Raw genomic sequence first — 23,221 nt, forward strand, 5'->3', positions numbered from 1 at the left:
AGTGGGCAGATCAGGGAGATTGCCACACTCTCCCGGGAGTCCGGGAGACTCACGCAAAATGTGGGAGTCTCCCGGACATTCCGGGAGAGTTGGCAAGTATGGCATAGGGGTACATGGACATTTTTAAATGATTTGTTGCACAAACTTAGAGCTGGCGGTCTTTGGGTCTATATTTGTAATGGTGGCCCTGGGCGTAACTAGAACCTTTTCACAAAGTTCCCTGCTGAGCTTGGACATTGCAAATGGTAGCAGAGCCACAGACCAGCACGAATGGGTCTGTAGGGTGCTAGGTGAGGAAGAGGAGTAGGGTTGCAGAAGTGGATGGTGCAAGCTTCTAGAGTAATTTACTGAATATATATTTAAGTGCCTAATAAAGATATGTTGTGTGGCAAAAAGGGCAGTTTGCCACAGATTTTAAGGGAGAGGTTAATAATTCCTGTGTCATTCTGAAGACTCATACTGCAGACAGGGTTAATTCTCCACACTCCACACACAGAACACAGGTTCACAGGCGGTGTGATTGGTTTCTGGTTTAGGTAGTTAGTGCTGGGGAGGAAGCATAAATAGCTGAGTTTTTGTTGCAAAAAGTGGTTCAGCAAACCTGTGTGAGCATTCTATGTTTGCAGTGCTTGTCACAGTTGGTAAGCAAAAGAAAATGAGAAAGAAAAACAAAGGAAAAAAAGTAGGTGTAGGTGAAGAGCTAAAAAGAAAGGAGATAAATAAGGCAAGTGAAAAAAGAAAAATAGACAGGCAAAGAGGGAGGGTGGAAGGAATGGACGTGGGAGAGTAATGTGGGAACTTACCCATTGAGAGAGAATAGATAGATAGGTCATACTTGCCCACTTTTAAAGCCTCCCCTCTGGGAGATCCAGGAAGAGAGGTCATGTGACAAGTGTATGCGGGAGTGTGGTGGATCCGCCCACTGCTATGAAATGCTGAAATTCACAGCCTTGTATAGCGGGAGGCAGGGCTTGATTACACGAACACGTGTCATTGAGCCCCGCATCCACCACAACCTGGGAGGGTGCATTCTCTTCCAGGAGTCTGGAAGGACTCCACGAAATTCGGGAGCCTCCTGGAAATCCTGGGAGAGCAGGCAAGTATGAGATACGAGGTATGAGATATGAGGTAGTACTGTATGTAGATGAGTGGAGATAAGTCATAGTCAAAATGGAGGGTATGAGATGGAGAGGAGTAGAATGAGATAGATACAAGGGGCCTGATGCATAAAGGAATGCAGTACAGCTATAAGTACGCTCTGTCTATAGGGTACTTGCTGTATACAGACAGACATAACATGCTGCAGGATATGCACAATCCATATGTGCAATGTAAAGTCCCATTAGAATGAGTAGAATAAAAATTAATACATTAACACCTGTTAATACTATAATCATATTCTGGCACCCATACATGTAGTCAACAATATCAGTTGAAACCAGAGGGAAGAAAGGGTTGCGCTCTACTTCTAATGTTGCAAAAGCTGCACTAACAAAGGGTATCCGTCCCTCAGAGTGAACAATAGAAAAACTAGTTAGGTGCTCATTGACTGATAGGATGAACGCTAAATAGGTATGCCAAAATGTAGTTAAGGGCCCCAGTGCAGATGTGGTTCACCAATAATACTGATTCATCTATTAATTAAAATGTTTTATTGCACATACTATATAACACTAAACAGAACTAGTTGATTCCTAACAATGACCAATGGTCACTAACTAGTATATCTAATGGTGTTCTACCATTGTCCAGTGGAACAATTAATGTAGGTCATACCATATTGATTACAGAAGATACATGATATAAATACATATAAAAATGAAAAAATATATAATAATACAAAGTGGAATATAATAGAGGTAAAAAATATATAAGAAATCTATATAAAAAACCCAGCCAATCAGCAAATGAATAAAATGTCCACTGAGAATCCTCTAGTAAAAAGCAGTCCAATGAAAATGATCCCATACAGTAATTGGTGTCTCAGATGGTGTAATCCTCTTAGAGGAGGAAGGATTATGAGGATGTGGTTTTTAACTCTCATTAGTGTGGCATAGAGTTCTTTCCTCACATTGTCAGCGGTGTTAGACGAACATATCCACAAAAATCTTTTGGGTAATGTAATACTTGCTGTGCATGGACGTTGACCGGGTACCCGGTAACTTCTTCGGCTAGAGATGCTTGGCGGCGAGGCAGGTGTCAGCGTGCGGGGGTCTGAAGACTCTTGCGTTCCACCGTGGAGAGCAGACGTCACTTCCGGTTGATATGTCCGCAAATAGAATGGCAGGGGCGTGTTCCAATGCATTTCATCTGAGATGGACTTTCTCAAGGGTGAAGTGAACATGTAGATCATGTGTGGGTATATATAGTGTTCCCAATTGCTCATACATATCCGATTGGCTGGAAATTGTTGTATAGTCCTGTTTTTCCACTTGGCTGTCCAGTTGTAAAAACATCAACATGCAACTATACGGTTTTTTCTTTTATTGGAATTAAAAAGATCACCAATAACTGGAGAGGAGGGAACCTGGTACAAAAACTGAATAGGGAAGAGACTAAAGTGATATATAACCTTAAAATATTGATACCTAAAGGACTTAATGTCGAATTTGACCTCCCTATCTACTGAATATGGTGGAATTATGGAACATATCTGTAACCCCCTGTCACTGTGTGTATTATGGGATGCAAAGGGTACACAGTGCACCTCCTTCTCAAACCCTGGCTAGCTGATGGGCATGGGTGTAGATGATCAGGGGGTCCCTGCACATGCAGGTGTTTCTCTGTAGTTAGTGGGACACAGGTAATGTCACTTTGTGATGCAGTGTAATAAAAGTCACAATCATTTGGGCGCCAGACCATCTCTATGATAAACTCAACTCTTTATTTACACTCCTCTTCCTCCAGCACGATAATCATAATGGTTGCAGCAATACTCTCTCCAGCACAGTTCTTAATGAGCAATACGAATATGGTTGCAAATATCTTATCACTCCTCCTGCACAGTTCTTAATGTTATCCAGATGTTATATAACATAAATCATAGGTCTCTCTTACACTCCATACTCACTGCAGATCACCCTCCTCTGCAGGGGCACTCACATGGATGCTAATAGGCAGGCAGCTTCTCCTCCATGCAGCTCTGACACACTCTGTGTACCTCTCAACTGCAGCTCATCCCTCCTCTGCGGGGATGAGGACTCCTGTGCTCTGACACGTCACTCTGTGTACTCTCAGCCTCAGGATCTGACACTACAGCTACCATGCCTCTTGTAGCAGCCCTCACTCCAGGGCCTCTTCCATGCGAAGTGTCCCCCTCTCTCTTGGGTTCTCTATAGTGGCATGGAGTTCTCTCCCTCATCCAGGGCACACATTCCTTGCCCTGGCTCAGTCACCACGCTCAGACAGCCAGGCAATGCTGGGGGAGCCTGGAAGCTTCCACCCCACTCTCTCCCAGGTCCCCAGGTACCATCTCTCTCCCTCTCTATTCCTATCCCCCCTTAATGACAGCCCCTCCTTCCTCTCCCCTAGTCTCACAGGCTGGGCTGGGTTATCACCATGGTAACCAGTTTATGTAACTTTTTATAAACTTCTAGCTTACCCTCTAGGTGACCCCTCCTGTATTCACTGAAGTGCAGGGTTTTACTAGAACACCACTAGGGGGGTGTTACATATCTCTCTGAGATTCCGCTGTCATTTCTTGGGCACGTGTACTCACTTTCCGCCCATCTGGTCACTAATTCCACAGGGAGGCACATGTGGGACATACGATCTACGGTCTTATCCCCCTGGCTCTGCCCAAACCCATTCGATCTTGGAAGCCAAGCAGGGTGAGCCAGGTAAGTAACAGGATAGGGGACTACCTGAGAACACCTGGTTCATCCTATCAGTCAATGAGCGCCTAATTATTTTTTTTATCACTATTAGTTGGCACTAACACCTGCTCTGCAGCTGGTGCAAATGATAATGCTAAAAAACACGCACCTCAGAGATGCCCAGATATTGAATTGGACGACTGTGCATGCGATCGACCTTGCTTACTGTACATTGCCTATGTGCACCCGTCCCCTTCATTCCCCCATTCCATCCTTGATGTCATAGGCAATCAGAGGAGTCAATTGCGTTTGGACATGAATTGCGTGCACTTTCATTCACTGGCGTAATGTCCGTCACTCAAGATAGGGCACACAACGGTACTTATGTCTGAAGATGAATCATTCCCTACACATACAGTATATTTTTCTTAGACAACTCTTTTGCTGGTAGCAAACTCTTAAGCATTAAGGAGTATAGTTTTGCCATGTAAGTAAGTATGCTGATCAGTTAAGAGTTGGCCGTCTATGCAATGTTTCATTTCATTGGAATGTGTAATCACTATTCAGACTAACATGCCATAAAATAACACACACACATTAACTTACCAAAACTGGAAGTGAGAATTACAGTTTGTATCCACAGGAAAATAACATACCAGGACATTTCCTAAAATATAAATATAATTGATTAGAACATTGTCTATCACTACTGTGATCAGTGAGTCTATTTTTGAAAATAACTATTGCTAATAATTATGTATGCTCTGCCTTACTCTTTGTGATGGTGCCATGTACACACTTCAGAATTGCATAGAAATCTTGTAATAGATGAACCAAAATATAATATTAGTACCGAATACATATAATAAATGGTCTATATTTATCTTGCCCCGAAATAGTATACACAAAACTAAAATGGTCTAATTCAGATATTGATTCTAGAAACCTCTACTCCCTCTTAAAAACTGTGGGTTATAGTCTGTAGAGCATGACTTCAAAAGAAGCATCTAAATAAACCCAGATCTGACTAGTCCAGGGACACATATTAGAAAACTGTTAAAGGGCTTAGCAATGCCACAGGCAGATGCTGCTTATCTGGACTGTTGTGCTTTAGGATAACTTTTATTTGGACAGACACACAGATAGAGTGACTGGATCACTCTGTGGCCTGTTCGTACCATTGGCAGATAATATCCACTCACAGGTCACATAGCAGTTATCTGCAGACCATATTTCTGAACAAACCACAAAAACTGATTAACTGTAACAGATAATTCTCAGCATGCTGACCATTTTGGTTCAAATAAGCTCTGATATATAACCAATTTGCTGATATTGGCCCTGTGGTTGTGTAGCTATTTTTACTAGGTTCCATCCACTGGCCATAAACAAACTTCAGTGGATACTGAACCATTGTTTATAAATAACATGTCAAAAAGAAAGATATTGGGGGCTCCCTTCTTCCAGCAATGGAAGTAACGGTTAGGTTCAAAGTAGGGGTGTGTACCGGCCACTTTTGGTGTTTTGGGTTTTGTGTTCTGATTAGCTTGAGGTTTTGGGTTCTGATTTGTTTTGCCAAAACACCCCACGAAAGGTTTTGGTTCCGATTTTGGGTTTTGGGTTCTGATTTTTTTTTAAAAAAGCATAAAAAAGTGCTAAAATCCATATTTATTTATTTTTCACTCCTACACTATTATTAACCTCAATAACATTCATTTCCACTAATTTCCAGTCTATTCTGAACACCTCACACCTCACAATATTGTTTTTAGTCCAAAAGGTTGCACCGAGGTAGCTGGATGTCTAAGCTAAGCGACACAAGTGGGCGGCATAAACACGTGGCCCATCTAGGAGTGGCACTGCAGTGGCAGACAGGATGGCAGTTTGCAAGAGTTTGCTAGAGGTGCAAGATGGAATTGTCCTTGGGAAATTAGCGCAATCCGAGCCCGCTCATCTCTAGTTCAAAGTGAGCCGGCTAAAAGAAAAGAGCTTCTTAGGCTTTGATGCTGATTATATTGGGGTTTGAGGATCAGAAGAAAGCCCTTCTCCTGCATGTAGTCCCTTGTTTGTCTAATATATATATGAATATAGCTCTCATAGTAACTTATTCACTGACTGCTGTCCCAAACATTGTGTCTTTCTCCTTTTAAGTTGGAGTTGTCTGTACCTCATTTTGATTTATATAACACATATCCTCTACTTATTGTACATTGCCATGTAACAAGATGAGTTGTATAATGTTAAAGTATGTGCTAATACCCACTGAGGAGCTACAAGTGAGGTAAATATGCTAATTACCATTTAATAACTATTTATACCTAATATCATTAATTATCCACTCACAAAGGTAGTTTCCAGTTTAACCCAAGCAATACTATTTCTTCTCTGTTCTAAATTAACTCTGTGTTAAGCTGGGTACACACTACACTGTTTTCGTCCAATAATCGGCTGAAACAGCCGACATACGACCGCTCGTTCAAAAGTCGGGTCAGTGTGTACAGTTACACAATGGTCGAAAATCTGCCCAAATGGACGATTGTCGCCTCATTTGGTTGGTCGTACCGTTTAATATTTTCCTTCCAATCTCGTTTCCGCTGTTTACTGTGTATAAACTTCCGACCGATCCACAACAGTGAGTACGAAATTACAGTCATTGCTCACGACAACATGGCTGTAAAAAATCGCTAAAGGAACGTCCGCTCTTCCCTTTATAGGCCTAAACAAGGCTAGTGTGTATGCAGTGTGGACGCATATGCAGCTATGCAGATTGTGTGGTTCTGGCACTTTTGCTCACCTGCGCATGGAGAGGCAAGACAGGAGAGAGAAGGGGCATTCTAACATAGGCTGAGTACAGTGAAGGTGTGTTTGCATAAATGCAGCTCATGTAGAGCTGCAGAAACACACAAATCTGATTGTTAGGAGGCGTATACACGCTGACAATGATACGTGGTAATCATATCCTGAGATGTGTTTGGCTCTGCAGGTAGATTACGCTATTTCTCTGTGTTTTTTTTGTAGAGTAAGTTATGCCCATTTTGCCAACAATTCTTTATCAGCCCCAATACACATAGTTTCCTTACAGCCACTTATACACAGATCTTGCTATACATACATACAGTATGAATAAATGACAATATACACTTAGATACACTGACACAAAACAAGGACAAGGATGCTTATATCAAGAAAGATTCCACACAACTTAATTTGAAAAAAAAAAAATATATGTATATATATATATATATATATATATATATATATATATATTCATATTAACATAATCTTAAATAACAATCTTACACATAATACAAAACAGTATTACAGATGGTATAATACATAATCAATTTTCCATTTCTCTGGCTAGTTTACCTGTTTTTTATATGTGCATAAATAAATTTACCTTAATCATGTGTGTTTGTACTTGCATTCCTATACTTGTGGGGATATTGACCTGTTTACACACCAACACTGTGGGAACCTTGTTTGTAGCGGTGACAAAAAATGAGGTCCCCACAAAGCTCAGCATAAATATCTGGCATGTTCCTGCAAGTCACTTTTGTTGTCCACAAATGTACATGTGTCTGACACGGAAGGGAAAGTATGTGCACACCACTATATGCACGTCCTACTATGAGCAGAAAAAGGAGGAGATTGCAGCTTTCCTGCCCTTTAACACCAAACGAGTATAAGTCAACAGTAAAGTTGGGATAGTGGAGCATGACACAGCCCACTGATGGCTCTGACTATAACCCGGAGAGCAGTCAAGATGAGTATATCCCTGACATGTCAGAGAAGAGCGGTTCAGACACCAGAGGTGATGCCCCATTGCCCACCGGTGGAACAAAGCGCGGGTACCAAGAGATGTGTTCTATGCACGACCATTCTCGACCTGATGGCAGCTGTGTTTTAAACACAGAGGGTCAGATACACAGCGCAGTGTCCATCCAAACGCTATCTAAAAACAGCAATGGTTCCAGGGCATATAACAAAAAGCAGTACTGCTTGTATTGTGAGAAGCCCCTCTCAAAAACAGCAAGCATGTTCATAATAATGACACTGAAGTGGCCTGAGCCATGAAATTCAGTGAAAACAGAGACGGTGCTCCTAATACTAGTGTCCAGCATAACAGTTTCTTCAAGAATATTACAGGTTATCGTGATTTCTCCAACAAATTATGCATACACTTGATTTTCCCAAAGTATAATAATCCCTTATTAATTATGATAAAAAATTGAAAAATGAAAAAATATTGCTATTAACCAAACCCCAGGTAGACATTAACTCTTGGTGCTGGAGAGGGGGGTGGGGGAAGAGAGGCTTAGTGGGGAAGCGGGAAATGATACTTGTGTGTCCACAATAGGAGAGAGAACACAGTGCAGTGCTCCAATGATTCTCTGTGCCCTCAGTGTCCACATGCACACGTGTGTATGCACTATTAGTAAGCCAGGTGTGACAGCATCACAACTGTCTGGTACACACAACGAAGTCTGTGCATGCATCTTCACAATGATGTAATTGGGGAGACGTGTTGTAGGGCCGGAGGCATTTCTTCACAAACAATAATAATAATATTAGCAATAACACTTTACTTTCCTAACTTGCTTCTGGGTGATGTGGGAACAAGATATAAAAAGTGGGTGGACAATGCCATCAAGCTCCACCCACCTCAGAGACATGACACAATTAATGTCATCACACCCTTGCCTCTGTGTCTGCTGAGGTGGACAGGGCTTGAAACGTTTTGTCCCTGCCCACCTTGCCATAAGTAGGCACTGTCAGCAGGAACTGCCTGCTCTCTCAGGAGCTAGGAGAGGTCAGCCTCTAATTCCAGACTCACTGGCAGCATAGGCAGTTAATAATCATATCAAGATATAACTGTTTCTGCTTTTTTGTGACTTTGTGCCTGACTTTAGACATTGTAGCATACTTGCCAACTCTCCCAGAATGTCTGGGGGACTCACGCATTTTGCAAGAGTCTCCCGAACTCCCGGGCGAGTGTGGCAATCTCCCAAATTCTGCCCACTTCACTGGGAAGTGCCCCACTTCCTAGTGAAGTCGGCATAATTAGATCCCAAACGCCGCGATTCCCGGTGAATCGCAGCGTTTGGCCCCGCCCACTGCTGTCAAATGACGCATCATGCGTCATGCCGTCACAGGGGGCGGGGCCAAAATTTCATCATTTTGGCCGTCCCGCCCCCCTCACGCCTTCCCCCCCACTGGCTGGCTCCCGGAAGGGAGCTGAAGAAGGTCGGCAAGTATGCATTGTAGACACATCAAAATAATCACCTTCCAAAAGGTCTCTGTAAGAAGCTACAGTTTGCTTTTACTGCTAAGCTGTAGGAAGCATATCCAGATATGTTAGTAACCTGAGACATTTTATCTCAATTTGTATCTGTTTGGGAAAAATGCAGGTGATAGTGTGCATCCTACCAGGAACTGTGCGTCACTGAGTGCCCTACCTGTGTCTCCCATTTAAAATATTTTCTTACAGATGGAAATACTGAACACATGTACCCACAAATTAGTGAACCCCTCATATTTCCTTCTTATTTTACATCCTGAGAATATCGTGGACTGTCGCATACACAGATGGTAATGAAGTAAATAAAAGTAGTACTGATGCATCCTCAGCCAACTCATCCAAACAAATATAATGGGTGGCATATATCTGCTAGTTATGAAGAATGTGAAGCAATCTGTGTCTACAGATTATAGTGATATAGCCTCCAAAACGAAATTACATTTGACAATTTCAGAAGCTGCATCTGAAGTTCTTTGAAGATGTGAGAAAGTGTAAACTACTAGATGCAAATGCCATGCAGGCACATAAAAAGTGTACAAAAATTGTCTGCCTCTCCAACCACATTTGTGAAGCACAAATCGACGTCTACTCCACCCCCCACGTCCTCTTGTTGGTTTCCATCACATACACCCTTATAAACAAGTGCCAAGAGAGTTCCTAATTCAAGAAATAATAAACATATATTATGTTAAGGGCCAGGGAGTAAATGTATTGACCTGCGATTCTAGCAAATCGCCGACATTCGAAACTTGCCTTTAAACACATTGACGTTTTAAATTTGGCTGCCAAAGTTGCTGAATATCGTCGATTAGCTAGAATCGCAGGTTAAGACATTTACCCCCAGATGTCATAGCAAGCTGAAAATTGCAGGTTTGAAAATGTTTCCAGAATGACATGGAAACATGGCAATGTACATAGAATGTGCACAAAGAGCTAGTAAAAACAAACATTGAAATATATCCTTTGTTAGAAACAAGATGACTGTTCCATAAATACAATAGAACATGTTAACTGTACATATAGCGTTGTTATCCCTACTGATGTTGATGAGGGTTTCATGAGGTAGCTGCTGGAAGTATCACATAGAGGGGAAGATACAGCTGGATACATCCTAGAGCAGTCTCCCTAAATGCACACTTAACAAAAATGATAGTTTTAGAAATGATGCTTTCAAGACTGTCGAATCTGCTTCATTGTGGGAATTTATGGCCTGTGTATAACCAAGACCACATGTACCTAGTTGTTGTACCCCCTACACGAAATAACCTGTTCATTTTAGGCACCTTTAAGCACCCTCTCTATCTGCCACTTGCTGGGCTATTTTCTATAGCACTGTAGTCAATTCTAAAGCAGATGTGACTCATTCCACACTAAAAACGTTAAACCCATTCTGTGCTATTTACACTAACACTATGTAAGTATTTCTCACTTTGAGTCAGAAGCAACTGGCACCTAACTGGCAACCACTAACTTCACGCTACCAGCATGAAGTTAGGTTGTTTTCCCTCGTATTACCAGACAGGCTGAATGCTGCTTGTTACAGTCAAATAAATAGTACATGCTAATGTAATATCACATCCACACACATATGCCCCTTATTTACTTTCGTCTTTTACCCTCATTCCACTTTCTTTCCTTTTTTCCTCCAGATGGCACCACTTCCTAATAATGTTTCTTTCAAACACTGCAGTACATGGGCGGCCTTTGTAAACGCCGGGCCCTGTGCGATACCCATTGCACCCCCCCCCCCCACCCCACCCCCATTCCACTGGAGGAGATGTGGCTACTGCTTTTTCCTTTGTCCACCACATCCTCTTTCTGTTAATATGTCCCCTGAGTCATTATAGGTCTCCTGTGTCCCTCATCTCACACAACACAGGTACAGCAGGTGCTCTCCACCGCCCCACATGGCCCTATCCTTTCCCACAACTGTCCAAGTTATTCATAGGAGATGAATGTTAAATCACACACAAAAGCACATAAAAATAATGAATGTTTTCTATAATCACACTGGAAAACGTGAAATCACTACTTACACAAAATAACATAAACATTTACATGAGTGACGTTCAAGCTATAAAGGATCCTTCACATACAAACATTTTACATGAACTAACGTGCAAATATTACCACAATGAAACTACACTCAATTTAGGATGCAGCCCAATCTCCTACCCCTTTAGTAGCATCACTTTCAGTCAAATCAACTGCTTGCTTAAAATACTGCTCGTTTTGAATAAGTTATGGGTAATATGTTTATTACAGGTGTCAATATTGTGTGTGAAGCATTTTTTTACTTTGCTGGAAGTGTGTCTGATAATGGTCTCGTCCACCTAACAGTGACATGAAGGTGCACCACGTATCCTATTAAGACAACATTTGATCACCACCAGCTCTATCCTGGTAAAAAAAAATTGTCCTACTACGTACTGAGAATTGCCATGTGACTCCATAATAACCGCTCTACCAGTTATCTATCTGTTTTGTACGTTTCTGTACTGCTCTACAAAACAAAGGGCACCAATGTACCTAATCCATAATCCACTAGGATCGCGCTCATTCCACCCAACTGGTCCACTTTGCCTGTGCAAACTGCTGCTCCACCACAAATAATGCCATCTTGCTCCAAAATTATACATGCACAGGGGAAAATTGTGGAGCACAATTAGTCCAAAGCTGCCCTGCTCTGAAGAAATGTCAGTTTGGGCTTTGTAAATGGCCCTCAGGTTCTATGTCAGAGGTTCTGAACCTATTGAGGGAAATTCAATAAGCTGCAAAGTGTCTCACGGACGTTCTGGAAATACTTCACGGCGGAGATTTCTGTAAAACCTCAGCGCATTTTCCCTCACACCCCAAAGAGGTGCCAGGAAAAATAAGCAGATAGCTTTACCGTAATTGCTGGCGATGTGCGTGGCGCGATGTCTGTGCGCCACATCATAGACAATTGAATTTTCCCCTATGAGTTAGGAAAACATGGTTGTGCAATTAATTTAGTGTGTGCCTATAATCCTCTCTAAGCAAACTTACCAAGTAATAAACTTACTCTCAATATTTTAATATTATTAATGTGTACAAGTCTTAAGCCAAATATACTACTTTACAATAATGTACTATATAATAACATAATAATATTAATGATAGTCTATAACAATAGTCTATACTTGTAGATTAAAGAAAAGTAATTGAAATACATTATTAATTAAAGACTGAAATATGGGTGCCAAAGCTGATTCAAAGATATAATTTGGCCACCCTCTTAAAAAATAAAAAAATCACTGTTCTACGTAATAGTTAATATAATTGTGTTGGAATACTATTGTGTTATTTGGAATGCAGCATTTTAAATGCATTAACATGTGTTATAAATCTATTTAATATAGAAAGGAAATAAACATAGAATGTATATAAATAACATATTCCTATAAGAAAAAGGGTGAAACAGAGCTGAAAATTATCTAAATGTTATTAGTCTTTTAAGCTATTAACACATGAAAAACTGTCCATTTAGAATTTGGAGCAAATAAAATATCAAGTTTTTAAATTCCTTACATTTTGACCCCCACCGCCCATCCCATATACCCCACTATGGTAAGCCAATTGCCCCAGCCTGTTTTATTATAGTATCAACGCAGCAGTTACAGACTAGAGCAGGCTGGTAGGCATACTATATATTAATATAATATGGCAGGCTTTTTTGCGTACAGGTATTGTATTTGTTGCCATTTGCACCTGCAATAACAGATTTTTAATTATTTAACTGTTTGGTATACCTTTACTGTTTTGTACATGTATTTAGAAACACACTTACCTTGGTTGTTTTGTCTTCCCATCTGATACCTGCCCTTATAAATAAACTTAATTCATTTCGAACAAATATCCTTTGAAACCTCTCTAGACCACATACAGTGTGTTTGCCGTTTGTATTTAAAAATATTTTCACTCTAGTCTAGTACTTATACCTTCCTCTTTTTCATTTCCTTTGGTTAGAGCGGCATTAGAGGTGTGTCTTCGTCATATAGTCAAACCACTTATGTGCTTCTGGAATTTGTGTAAGATATGACACATTACCACCCACCCACATAAATACTTATCAGAAAGCCACACAGAACACTGTTCAACTTCATAGGAAGATATGTAGAATGTGACTCAAAGGTAAGAGTGCTTTTGTATATCAATGTGGTATGAATCTCAATGCTGTAAATTAAATATCTTTGCACCACTGAAAAATAAAAAGCCTCACATTTCCTCACTTATATGCATGTTTGCTAAAGATTGTTCTTGAAATCCTATCCTGTAAGTACCAAACTATACAGGTTTATGTAGAGATGAGCGGGCTCGGATTCCGCTAATCCGAGCCCACCCGAACAGTGAGGATCCGAACGGGATCCGAGCACTGTTCGGATTTTTCCGGCGGGCAAAAAAATGAAAACGAGGCTCTGTCGTCCAAGTCTCGCGTCGAATCTCGCGAGGGGTGGGAGGGAGGGCCCAGCACAATTCCATCTTGTACCTCTTTTTTTGGCATCATGTGCTCAAGCTACCTCGGTGCAACCTTTTGGCCTAAAAACAATATTGTGAGGTGTTCAGAATAGACTGGAAATTAGTGGAAATGATTGTTATTGAATGTTATTGAGGTTAATAATAGCGTAGGAGTGAAAAAAAAACCCACAAAACTGGTTTTTAGCACTTTTTATGTTTTTTTCTAAATAAATCCGAATCCAAAACCTTAAATCTGAACCAAAACCTTTCGTCAGGTGTTTTGCGAAACAAATCCGAACCCAAAACCTCAAGCAAATCCGAATCCAAAACACAAAACACGAGACACCAAAAGTGGCCGGTGCACATCCCTAGTTTAATGTATGAAGGTCATGTTAGATGCAGTTCTTTCACACAAATATTTTGTTGATGTTCATATTACAGATGGCATATCTGTTAATTTTGTGTTGAGAAAATGTTAATGGTCTGTTTAGCTATATGTTGATTTGGTTTTTAAACTGCTTACCCATGATTATTGCTGAGGGAAATCCAATAGGCCCCTCTATGAAACACACCTAAAAAGATTAACCTCAAGTATTGGAATTCAGTGTTACCTACTTTTCAACTTTGACCCTTGGAGCTTAACTTTAGTTCACCCAGGGTTAGACTTGAAATAATGGCACCATCAACAGGAACAAATCTCAATCTATCCTACTGACTTAAGGAGTAGGGCAACACTATTTAGAAGGTCTGCAGAAAAGGCTTAGGGCTAGATTTACTAAGCTGCGGGTTTGAAAAAGTGGGGATGTTGCCTATAGCAACCAATCAGATTCTAGCTGTCATTTATTTAGTACTTTCTACAAAATGACAGCTAGAATCTGATTGGTTGCTATAGGCAACATCCACACTTTTTCAAACCCGCAGCTTAGTAAATCTAGCCCTCATTTTTGTATTGTTTTTGTTTTTTTTCTGCTTTGCAGTGCCTAGTTCTCAATCTCAATCTGTGGAGAAGAAAGTGTTGGTCAGAATTGTAAGATCACCTGGGAAAAGCAATTACTAACATACACATCACATTCTTGTATTCCTGGTTATGCATCTATGTATGCAGCTCAGCCTAGTGGTGGGTAATGTAATGAAAATAGCTCACTATATGCCAGATTGAGTAAGAAATCAATTTTTGGCTACAAGATCTTTTTTTATTCTGAGTTATAGGAAGTAGCCTTTCAAAGCAGATTCCCCCAACCCAAGTGGCTTGCCCTACTAAGAAGATACAAGAGACCTGCAATTTTAAGTCTAATTTTTACACAACTGTTACTTATCCACTTATTCTACCTTCTCATAACATTTGGACTCATAGATCTCACTGGAAGTAGGGGCCAACAGGCCCCTAAAGCTAGGTGTCAGTACTACAAAATTAAGTGATGGTATTGACTATTTACATATAAGCTAGTAAGTATCCTGGTGTGCCATCTCTAAGGTAGGCAGCAGCAAACTCTTATTCATGATATGCCCAAGAAGCAGTTAACGTGACAAAGTATATATCTGCTGTAAAGACATCTGTCAAGAATAGCCAACTCAATGACGATTGGTTTCCAAAAAGACTGACCCTTTGTCCCTTCACAACACAGGTTTTTAAGCAAAATCAAATGGGACGGCATTCACAGGGGTAGTGTGGATGCTAATATGGGGGTGGAAATGTTCCCAGGGTGTCACCTAGGGTTTGTTTAAAACTATTCCTAAGTTGTGACCTGTCTTAACTTCTCAAATATATCCCAGAGAAATAACTCCCCTGTCAATGAACTGGTCATAACCTCCTGCACATTTAAATACAAAACATGATGGAATTATAACAATATGACATACATCTCTCAAAGGCATGTGACTACAGCTGTTCCCTGTTACCTATAATTCACAACCGTGGTGTGACTTCTGCCACTCAGTATGGAGTGGCATACGGATTTCCCAAAATATGAAATATGAAGGCTCTTTCTTTGAAGTTCATATTTCTATTTACCTGCATAGAGAGCAATCATGTGTTGTCTTTGTCTGCAAGGATCTCACCCAGGCACATGGCTTTCCCGAATTTACACCTAATGGTTATTTTGTTTTTACAATACCTACTCTGATGAGGAAATGGAATACATGATCAAAGACAATGGATGTCTATGTTCTGCATATCTTAAGTTGGTTTTCTCACAGAGGATCTGCTCAACCTAATTACCTCCCACTGGGCTAATTGACCAAATGTTTTAAAAAGGAAGCAAAACTTTTATCTGAGGGAAAATCATGTTCACTTCTATGTATCAATGTAATATTTTATTTGGGGCCCTCATCCTGACAACATTAATGTGTTTCATAAGCTTGGAATTGCACGTGGGACAGTGCAATAAGCTGTGTGCTTCCGATCATTCTGGTAGAAAGATTGTTGGGGAAAAGAGGAGCCCTACAGATTCATGCTACCCTTCCAGAAGGCAACGTTTCTTTTGGGTGAGCTGCATTCATAATAGTACATTGAAGGGACGTTGAAACCTACCAGTATATAAGCTGCTTGGTAATCCCCACAGATGCACTTGTGCCTTTTTGAGGTGTTAACCAAAATTTTTATCTATTTATTTATTATCTCATCTAGATCGCAGGTCCTGCCGCATGGTGTTTAAAGCACTGTGGATGTTATTTTACACCATCAGTGGTGTTAATCTCTGGGTGAGGAGACTGGGAAAATAAGCAGCTTACATTGCAAACATCCCATAGATTGTAAGCTTGTGAGCAGGGCCTTCTTACCGTTATGTCTGTCTGTATTGTTTTATTACCGTGTTTGCACCCAACTGTAAAGCGCTATGGAATATGCCAGTGATATATAAATAAATGTTGATAATGATATGCATGGTTGCAAACTCTTGGACATTACAGGGGTACCATTTGTTTTTCAGAATATTAGATTGTGTTGCATGAATTCTAATAACAGTGTACTATCACTGATTTTCCACATTATATATATATATATATATATATACCATTCAATTAGCTTGCTAAGGAAATACCTCCATCCCTTTGTTCTTTTTTTCAGTCCCACTGACCCTCTTATCCTGCAGAGGCACTCTGCGGGGTGCTTCATTGTCATAGCATACACATTGTGCGATAGGAGCAAATCCAGATAGACTGTGTATTTTTCCACATTGGCAAAATCATTTTGTGCCGCAGCAAATTTAAAATGTGCAGACATATTTAGAGTTGGAAGCAGGATGTGCATCCTAGCTCAACTCTTAGTAGCACTGTAAAAATAAAGCTATAAAGTATTTGTGTTCTTCATGCAAAAGAAGGCAGTATTTCTCTATATGCACAACAAAAAATTGCATTTGGACCCCTTGCATTGCAACATTGTTTGTTTAGGTGCAACGATGAACAAACCAGCTGGATTGAGTAAATATAAAAAGAACAGAAAAAGTAGGTGCTTCAAAAGGATGCTGCCCTATCCTCGCCCAAGAGGTACACCCTAACCTCAAAGAAATGTATATGCTAAAAAATATGGGAATAGAATATAGGCGCTTCCTATAGAGAAAAAAGAAACTCTAATAAAAATATGTGAAACAAAATCATCTAAAAGATATACAAATAAAAAGATATAAGATCAAAGTTCAAAAATCACTAAAATACACAGGTGCTACTATATACGTAGGAACCAATCCAGCTGGTTTATTCTAAAAAATATGGGAATAGAATATAGGTGCTTCCTATAGAGAAAAAGAATCTCTAATTAAAATATGTGAAACAAAATCATCCAAAAGATATACAAATAAAAAGATATAAAATCAAAGTCCATAAAACAAAAATTAAATGTTTTTCAATATGTCCTTCTTGTTGGTTACCGTCCCCTTATAACGATAGTCACAGGATGGTGAGAGTATAGATGGTGTCTAAATATCCAAACAAAGTAATTAATTGTACCAGATGTTCATCTCTGCTGGGCTTTAGGAACTTAGGAACCAATCCAGCTGGTTTATACTAAAAATAAGGGCATAGAATATAGGTGCTTCCTATAGAGAAAAAATAAACTCTTATAAAAATAACCATGATAGAGAGTCCCCAGTTGCACAGTAATGCGTTTAGACTAACATAGTCTTTTTCAAGGTGATGCAGAGGAATATACTGGGAGGCATTTATAACAGACTGGGTCCAATAGGAGTTGACTTCCTTGAACAATAAGATGTAAAATCTAGCAGTCACATGAACACAAATAAACACAGCTGCTCACAGCATAGTCGAAACGCGTTGGTGTGCAGCAGGGGGCTCTCTCTATCATGGTTATCCCATTGTGTGGAAGCCATTATCCATATCTGTATCCCGGGCTGCGGTCGCATGTTTGTTTGGCTCCATTTATCTTTGTCATGTGGTACAAAGGACACTGTGATATTTATATATATTTATTTGCACTCCAAGTGAGTGCTTCAATAAAGGAGTTCTGTTATTTTAACGTAACTGTATTACACTATATCATTTTTTCATTATTGTATGTGATTATCCACGTTCCAGGTTCTCCTTGAGATCTGTGCTATGATGACTGGGATCCGGTGTATATCATCACGCTGTTGATAAGGAATATTGGCTGCTGTTATTCTGAAGTTCAGCAGAGATCATCACTCAGCAGTTTTTCAGATGCGATTTTAATCTTACTTTCTGGTACGAAGGATATTGTGTCAATTTGTTATTCATTTACACTTCACGTCAGTGCTGTCAACCAATGAATTGTTTATTCCAGTTTTTAAACGGAGTTACACTTTCTTTTTATTGCATGTGGTTATCCATAAAATGCTAAGAAGAGGCTGGGTGCAAGTAGGAGGGAAATGTACACACACAAAGATAACAACAATGTGTGGAATTTAAACTCTTAGTAATAAGGTGCATCAATTCCTATGCCACTTCTATATGCATAAAACCTTTTGATGACAAAGTTTTTACAACCATAATAATAATGTCCAATCCGTTATATTCACCACCAGGGTGGGTAGCCACGCTTTCTTTGTATAAGTTCCTTATGTTCTCCTCACCGATGATATTACATATAGGAGAAGGAAAAGAAAGAGGGAAAAACACTCGTAGTGTAATATCGTTTGTGCTGTTTATTCAATAAAAGATTAAAAACACTCACTCTAGTGGATATTTTGGTAATACTTTTGCCAAAATTTCACCTTTTTTGGCAAAGGTATTACCAAAATATCCACAGATTGTGTTTAGGAAGGCTCCCAACTTGAAACATAAATTGGTACATAGTCATCTGCCTCAGATTCCATCTAGAAATGATAACTGGCTTATGGAGCAAACTAAGAAACCAATGTTATACTATTGCAACAGCTGCCTTCCATGTAAAACGTCTAAAATTAGTAGCACTAGGGCAATACAGGAATTTAAATTGAATGTAAAAAATGAGACCTTCTGTATAAAAGAAAGACTAACGTGTAATACTAAGGGAATAATATATTTGATTACATGCCCATGTGGGCTACAATATGTAGGGGAACAGTGAGGAAGCTCAAAATCAAGATGACCGGGCATATTCACAACATCAGGTTAGGCATTGAAACATATAGTCTATCTAAACATTAAAAAGAGGTTGACGATCAAGATCCATCTGGAATGAGATTCGTTGCTGTCAGGCAGGTTAAGAAAGATTGGAGGGAGGGGGGTACTATATAAAAAGACTAAATTGTGAAGAGTCCAAGTGGATATATAAAATGAGAACATTGACACTGTGACAGACCCGGGCCTTATATTGAGAATATCGTGCCAACCCGGTCTGTCCTCAGTGGGCCAATTGAACAACCATGGCCCACTCTGTTATTAAATGCCGCCCGGTGGCCAGATCTGTTATTACTGTGGTATCCAGAGAGGGAGGGGAGAGGCAGCTCACAGGAAGTGTGAATCAGCTGTGGACCCTGTGACATCAAAAAGTAGTGGAACGGGTTAAAAAAAGGAGGGTCAGGACCTTATCTAAAATCAGTAGGGGGTCTCTCCCTGTTTGCTAACTATTGTTCTAGCAAGTCTGCAACACAGTCTGAATGGCACCATCACAGCAAGGGGTGACCACTGATGTCATGCACTATTTCCACCCCGGTTACCACCCAAACTCTTCACACCACCAATCACAAGAGGACAGTGAGTGGGGGGGGGTGGTGAGAAGGGACCAAAAAGGAGCTGTCTGGGGGATGGGGGTTGTTGTTGGAGAATCTGGAGACAGCAAGGACCTGTTAGAGAGTAACCGTATTCTCGCAGGGCCTTAAAGGAATGCTTGAGGCAGGAGCTTCTTGACAGAGATCGGACAGTGTACCTCTAGGACTGATTCTGTTACCACTCCATCGGGAGACACTCGCAGATTCTGGGGAATTGGTGAGCCTACATCCGTAGGGAGACTGATATCCAGGGTCCCACCAAGCTGGTGGAGAGTTGGCCGAGCGGCTGGGAGCAGCAAGATACACAGACCCACCTTAAGGATCAGAAACCCTGGCCCACTTGGATTGTCAGCTGTGGATTTTATTACCAGGAGTTTGGGCCTGCTAGGACTCTGTGCTTGGAGGTAACCTGCTGGGGATTTTGTTGGGGAGTTTTACTTGCACTGGTGATTTTCCGACACTTGATATATTTGGCGGGGGGAACAAGTTTCTCCTTGGGGAGCACTGTTGTATTTTACTAAGTGTGTGCACTTTGTTTAATAAAAGGGATTATTATTTCTTTCCTGTCTCCTTACCTGTGTGACCTGTGAACCTAGAGGACCGGGTATCTAGAGAGCTTTGGTAATAACCCCGGTGTCCTCACAATTTTGGTGGCAAGCAGTGGGGTCACACAGTCCCAACGTTTGGGTAGAGCGCAGGGACTCGTATCCAGATACGGTCAGGCTCTGTAAGGACACAAGGCAACAGTCTGTCAGCACCAGTGTTAGTAAAAAAAAAAAAAAAAAAAAAAAACCCTAGCTAGGAAGTCAGCAGGAATGGCCACAGAAGCAGAGCAGATCAGCTTAAAAGCCACAGAGAGATTCTATATGAAAGCAAGGAAACAACACTTGCAGGGGTTCTGCAGAACCAAAGGGGTGGACTTTGATGACACAGACGTGCGTGAAGTTCTGGTGGCCAAACTAATGGAATGGGAAAAGGCCCACCCTGAGGAGATGGAAGAGTCAGAGGTGGAAGAGGAGGAGGCCAAAGACCAGCCACAGAGACCCCCTAGTGGGACACAACCCAGACCACCGTCCGGCACTCCAGCAGTGCTGCAAGATTGGCTGACAGCACTGGGGGAAAGGGCAACCCTGCATGAAAGGGCAGCCGTACTCCAAGCAATGTTGGGGGTAGCATATGAGGTACCCCAGATTCAGAGAGTAGAAGGTCGGGGAGAGGCCCGGTTGAGACCTCAGCTGGGATATAGTGGAGTCCCAATTTTTAAAGAGGCAGACACAGACATGGATACCCATCTCCAGGTTTTTGAAAACTTGATGGGAGTCCATGGGATTGAGGAGGAAGAGTGGTCCAAATATCTGGGACCCAGCCTGACTGGGAGAGCGCTGGAAGCTTACCAGGCTCTAAGCCCTCACGAATGTGGGGATTATGGTACAGTGAAAAAGGCACTGATGGTAAAATTCCAGTTAAATGCAGAGATCTACAGATACAAGTTAAGGACTTTGAATAAAGGAGGGTCACAGTCGCACCAGGAATTTGCCAGCCAGCTACAGAGGGCCTGCGAGAAATGGATGGAAGGGAAAGGGGCCCGCTCCGCTAAGCAAATTAAAGAGCTCATTATGCTGGAGCAGCTGACTCTAAAAATGGCCCCAGAGATCCGGGAATGGCTGGCGGACAGAAAACCTGAGACCCTGGAGGAGGCAGCAGGGCTAGCTGATGAGTATGTGGTGAGTCGACCAAGATGGAGAGCCCCTAGTATGCCTAGTCAAGCAGCTGCAGGGAGGGGGAGCCGAACAATTCCAGCAGGTCTAGTGACACCGGGAGCCCCCTTTATTAGAGAGAACTCTGCCCGGAATCCAAGAGATGAACCAGCCCGATCCAGACCCTGGGACCTGAATCCAAAGAGGTGCTTTCGGTGCAACCAGGTGGGGCACTTCCAGAGAGATTGCCCCCGTACCAGAAGTCCGATCCCAGGAGCCAGAGCTGCACCAGTGGCCGCTGTACAGTATGCCCCAGGAGATTTTGAAATCGGCATTGAGGCCGAGCCACCCTGTCCTGATGTGCCAGAGGCAAGGGACGGGGTGTATGTGGTGAACCTGATTTTGGGGAAGGGGAGGCAGAGCCCTAGGAATATGCAGGGTCATCTACAGGACGTGTGGGTGGGGGACTGCAAGGTCCAGGGGTTGAGAGACTCAGGAGCATCCCTGACCCTGGTGGAGCCTGATATAATTAAAAGATCCCAAGTTATGGAGGGACAGCAGGTCCGGATTTCCACGGTGGGGGGCCATCTTGCAGATATTCAGGTGGCCCGGGTACATTTGGATTGGGGGGCGGGATTTGGAATGGTGGAGGTGGGCATTCTGGATGGACTACCAGCAAAAGTGATTTTGGGGAATGATTTGGGCCAGGGATTGGTCACTCACTTTGTGCAAGCTGTGACCCGCAGCCAGAGCCGAGCACAAGCCACAGCAGCACAAGAAGCCGCAACGCCAAGGAGACCACCAAGATTAACCCCGGCAACCAGAACCAAGGAGCCAGAGGCAGCACCGTTGGTGAGTAACCCAGAAATATCTGATGTTGTACCAGAAATTGATTTGGGGGAGGAGGACAGAAGGGAATTTAGGAAGGCCCAACAGACTGACCCATCCCTAGCCAAACTGAGGAGTGCAGCAGACGCTGGGGGAGGGGAAGTGGCAGGCAGTAAAGTAGTGTGGGACAAAGGACTGTTATATAGGGTAGTCACCCCCACCCTAGATCAAGACCCAGGGACAGAAGTGAAGCAGTTGGTAGTACCATGGGCTTACCGGACCCATTTATTAGCGCTGGCCCATGACATTCCAGCAGCGGGGCACTTTGGGACCAGAAAAACGTTGGCCCGGTTGTTGCGGACTTTTTTCTGGCCTCAAGTCACCCAGGATGTGAAACGTTACAAAGCCTCCTGTGACACCTGTCAGAGAATAGGGAGAGCCCCTAAGAAAGTTCCACTACAATCCCTGCCTATAATTGAGGAGCCCTTTGCCCGGGTGGCTATAGATATCGTAGGTCCATTAGCCATCCCCAGTTACACCGGAAAAAGATTCATCCTCACCCTGGTGGACTTTGCCACCAGATACCCAGAGGCAGTAGCCCTGTCGTCCATAGACGCAGAGCATGTGGCCCAGGCTCTGGTGGACATTTTCAGCCGGGTAGGATATCCCAGGGAAGTGGTTACTGACCAGGGGACCCAATTCCAAGGGGACCTAGTCCAGACCCTATGGGAAAAGTGGGGCATTAAGCCCCTACGAACCACCCCGTACCATCCCCAGACCAATGGGTTATGTGAGCGTTTCAATGGAACGCTGAAACACCTCCTGAAGGCATATGTACAGTCTGAAGGGAGAGACTGGGACAGGGCCCTGCAGCAGCTCCTGTTTGCATACAGGGAAGTACCCCAGGAGTCCACCGGATACTCTCCTTTCGAACTTCTGTAT

At 42.0% G+C, this 23,221-nt stretch overlaps 1 protein-coding gene across 2 annotated transcripts in view; it reads right to left on the reverse strand.

Annotated features, from left to right (window-relative positions):
- The window catches only part of ITGB2 (integrin subunit beta 2), a 94,483-nt gene that overhangs the window by 59,950 nt on the left and 11,312 nt on the right, over nucleotides 1–23,221 (reverse strand). The window contains exons 1-2 of one of the 2 annotated variants that reach the window (XM_075180253.1): nucleotides 12,926–13,050; nucleotides 4,422–4,482 (exon numbers count right to left, since the gene is read on the reverse strand). In XM_075180253.1, the coding sequence (XP_075036354.1) occupies nucleotides 4,422–4,479 (58 nt within the window). In that variant the 5' untranslated portion in view covers nucleotides 4,480–4,482; nucleotides 12,926–13,050. Of the gene's footprint in view, nucleotides 1–4,421; nucleotides 4,483–12,925; nucleotides 13,051–23,221 lie in introns of those variants that run through there. The other variant, XM_075180254.1, reaches the window with a different exon arrangement.

Source organism: Mixophyes fleayi, chromosome 7 (assembly GCF_038048845.1).
Source record: "Mixophyes fleayi isolate aMixFle1 chromosome 7, aMixFle1.hap1, whole genome shotgun sequence".
Taxonomy (NCBI): domain Eukaryota; kingdom Metazoa; phylum Chordata; class Amphibia; order Anura; family Limnodynastidae; genus Mixophyes; species Mixophyes fleayi.